Source organism: Impatiens glandulifera, chromosome 1 (genome assembly GCF_907164915.1).
Source record: "Impatiens glandulifera chromosome 1, dImpGla2.1, whole genome shotgun sequence".
Lineage (NCBI taxonomy): Eukaryota > Viridiplantae > Streptophyta > Magnoliopsida > Ericales > Balsaminaceae > Impatiens > Impatiens glandulifera.
The window spans coordinates 90,708,817-90,712,696 of NC_061862.1; the positions used below are offsets into that span (position 1 = coordinate 90,708,817).

The 3,880-nt window shown below is 29.1% G+C and overlaps 1 protein-coding gene across 1 annotated transcript; it reads left to right on the forward strand.

Annotated features, from left to right (window-relative positions):
* The first annotated feature begins 361 nt into the window (after positions 1-361).
* On the forward strand, positions 362-2,860 carry LOC124935863 (secoisolariciresinol dehydrogenase-like). The gene is made up of 2 exons (XM_047476299.1): positions 362-383; positions 2,196-2,860. The coding sequence occupies exons 1-2, from the start codon at positions 362-364 to the stop codon at positions 2,858-2,860; spliced, it is 687 nt and encodes a 228-aa protein (XP_047332255.1).
* Positions 2,861-3,880: the final 1,020 nt, after the last annotated feature.

Here is a 3,880-nt window from a genome sequence, read left to right on the forward strand (position 1 = left end):
AAAGGGTTCCAATTCTAATTGGCATCATATCCAATTTAACCCTTTGACATTTGTAAAGTATCTTTACCTATAACTTTTATATAAATAAATTTGTCTCCATTTAAAAAAAATGTATAAGAAAATAAGATGCAATAAATAAATTTATAAGTAAAACAAACAAATATATTGGGAAAAAATAATTATAGTAACAATTTATACAAACCACAGTCTAACTTATATATAAATATATTTTTAAATTTATGGTTTTATTATATATTAATAGCATTATCTCTTTTTATATTAAGTAATTTTATTTTTTTATTATTGGATAATTTATTTAAAGATGAGTGATAGAGATAATTTTGAGAGGGAACGAGAGAAAATGACGATCCTCTCATTAGTTGGTAAAAGAAATGTGTAAGTTTAAAAAAACAAGATTTCATTTTAGTTTTGCTGCCAAATTGTGTAATAAATTGCGACATTCTCAACTTCAATCATTTTTCATGTTTAAATAACCGAACCTCAATTCTAATAATATGTTAAATTAAAGGTGGCATAGATGTATAACTTCGCTCCGATGTATATAATGTTTTTTATTTTCGTTTTTTATATAAAAAAAACTTCACATAGTGGCTAATATAAAAGTATAATAATAATAATAAATCACCTGAATTTGCATTATTGTCAACTATTGTTACAATAAGGTAGTTTCAGTACTATTTTTAATTAGTTTTAGTATTGGCCCTCTAAAGAAGAGAATTTATAAAATATGTTCACGTAAACATTAATTTAGATATAAGTCAACTTGCGTCCGGTAAACTAAATAATAAATTTGAGTTATTTTTTTTTATTTTTAATAAAAAAAAAATTTTATTTAAAAAAATATAAATATATTTTCTATTTATTTTTCTAAACAAATATTTTTAATTAAATATTAATACCCACTTTTCATAACTTCAAACTAAACAAAATCATTTAAATAATCTCAAATAAATTATTTAAACAACATTTATCACATTTAATCCAAATTTAACTAATAATATTTTGTCACTTTAAAATAAGTTTTTTTTTTCACTTGAGCAATTTTAGTGAATTATTGTTAGTATATATATATATATATATATATATATATATATATATATATATATATATATATATATATATATATATATATATATATATATATATATATATATATATATATATATATATATATATATATATATATATATATTTTGTATACAAATTAATCTTTTTATAATGTTTTTTTCATCTGCTGTGTTTTAAATTTTTTTCCACTATATTCAAACCTTATTTCATCAATTCTTCTATTATTATATCAATTAATTAATTAATTAAAATATCTTTTATTTTTATTTTATCATTATATATTAATATCTTTAAGTAATTATATATATAATAAAACTCATTTTATTAAAAATAACACTAATCAATTTTCTTTAAATAATTCATAGATTATTCTAATAAACCATGCACTACAGAATTCTCTTATTGTGTAATTTTTTTCTTTGTTAGGCTTGTTTGATGTTGATTATTTATGTGTATTTATTATAATTAAAAATATATATTATTTGATAAAAGAATAAGTTATTTAGGTTTTTAATTAATATTTTTTAATAAAAAAATATAATATTACATCGTTATAACTCTCTACTTCTATTTATAACGTTACTCTATAAATCAAACTCCTAATTTTTTTTCTCTTAGATGGACTCTGTGTTGAAATAAGTAGTGAAATTATTATAACATTTTATTATATTTTAAAAACTAAATTTCATAAAAATAAATAAAGATATTGTAATACTTTAATTAATAAATTTAATAATTAAAGGATAAATACATGAGTTGGATTATTCCCCCAAAAGTCAACGCACCAAAATAGTTAGGTACAATTTTTTTTTCATTTGTTTATTTTGAATTTTTATTTATTAAAAATGTATTACTTATACTGAATAAAACAATTTCTTAAGACATTAATAATTAATTGATAGATCATCAACTTTTCATTCTTATTTAAGGATCATCAACCTACGCAAAAGAACACCACTTTAATTACATAACCATGGAAGCCTCTTCATTGCAAACTTCGCTTCCAAAAAGGTAAGGACACCACATGATTTATTAGCTATAATTAGAAGACCTAACCATCATTAGTGAGGAGACTTTCTTTTTTTTTTAAGAATGTTTCACCATAGTTAACGCAAATTTGTGTTCATTTGAAATAACTATTTGCAGGCTAGAAGGTAAAGTAGCCATAATTACCGGAGGTGCAAGTGGCATAGGAAGAGCCACCGCGAAGATATTTGCACAATATGGAGCCAAAGTGATAGCAGCCGATATCCAAGATGATCTCGGCCGCTCTCTTGAGGAGGAAGCTTTTTCATCGAACCAACCGATCTCGTTCATACATTGCGACGTGACCAAAGAAGATGACGTCAAGAACCTAGTCGACAAGGTTATCTCTATGCATGGAAAGCTCGACATAATGTATAGCAATGCAGGCATACTAGGCGACCTTACCTACAACATCCTAACCACAGATGTTGAGGAACTAAAAAATGTATTCGAGGTCAACGTGTTTGGCGCATTCTTCTGCGCCAAACACGCTGCACGGGTCATGATTCCCACTAGAAAGGGAAGCATCATATTCACCGCAAGTTGTGTTTCGGAGGTGGTAGGTTTGGCGTCTCACATATATACTTCAACCAAGCATGCATTGGTGGGACTGACGAAGAACCTATGTGTGGAGTTGGGACAACACGGAATTAGAGTGAATTGCATATCGCCTTATTCTGTCTCTACTGGGATACTCAAAGGGGCTAACACTAGTGAAAAAATAAGTTTCTGTAACGATGATTAGTAACGGTGGTCGAACGCCCACACTGATGATTTTTATCGGTAACGGCTTTAAAAGACCGTTACTGATAAAAACATATCAGTAACGGCGATTGAAGACCGTTACTAATGCAATCCAACTGTAACGGTTAAATAAAAGAACCGTTACAGATAGTAGCTCCATAAATTTTTTTTCCGATTTAAACGTATCGGTAACGGCGTTAGAAAGCCGTTACAGATACGACCTCACTTTACAGTTTTTGGGATGGGTTATTTGTAACGGTTGTCTGATTAAGCCGTCACTGATATCTTATCTGTAACGGTTATTCATAAACCGTTACAGATATGAAGCCGTTTTTCATCATCTCTTACACTATCTGTAACGGTTTATTCATAAACCGTTACAGATATGAAGCCGCCTTTTCATCATCTTCCACTATCTGTAACGGTAGTTGGAAAAACCGTTACAGATAGTACTTTATTAGATGTTTTTTGGGGAAGGTTATCTGTAACGGTTGCTTCAAAGACCGTTACTAATGTGTTATCTGTAACGGTTTTATCAATAACCGTTACAGATAGTGTTAAAAGAAGTTGAAAAGATAGTTTGATATCTGTAACGGTTTATGAATAACCGTTACAGATAACTCATTAATAAACCCGCGAACTTCTTTCTCTTCTTTCTTTTCTTCCTCCGCGCTTTCTCCTCTTCTTCCCGATCAATCGTCGCCCGTCCGTTCCAATCGCCGCCAGGTCCGTTCAAGTCGTCTCTCTCCCGTTCAAGTCGCCGTCCGTCCGTTCCAATCGCCGCCAGGTAAGTTTCTTCTCTTTTTTCTTCCTCACCGATCAATAGCTTCCTCCGTCGATCATCGAATCAAAAACTGCCACCCGCCGCCGATCAATCTTCCTCCCAAGTACTAAACTCTCTTCTCCCTTGATGAGTAAACTCGATTGTGAATGATATTGATAAATCATTGTTACATTTGGTCATCCTAGGTTAGTTCTCTGATTAGTCATCCTAGGTTAGTTCTCTGATTATAGTCATCCT

Excerpts from the sequence above, each read along its gene's own strand:
- LOC124935863 (XM_047476299.1), top strand. The coding sequence starts at position 362 with ATGACGATCCTCTCATTAGTTG. Across the intron at positions 384-2,195 it reads GACGATCCTCTCATTAGTTG|TTAACGCAAATTTGTGTTCA; the intron begins GTAAAAGAAATG and ends GTTTCACCATAG.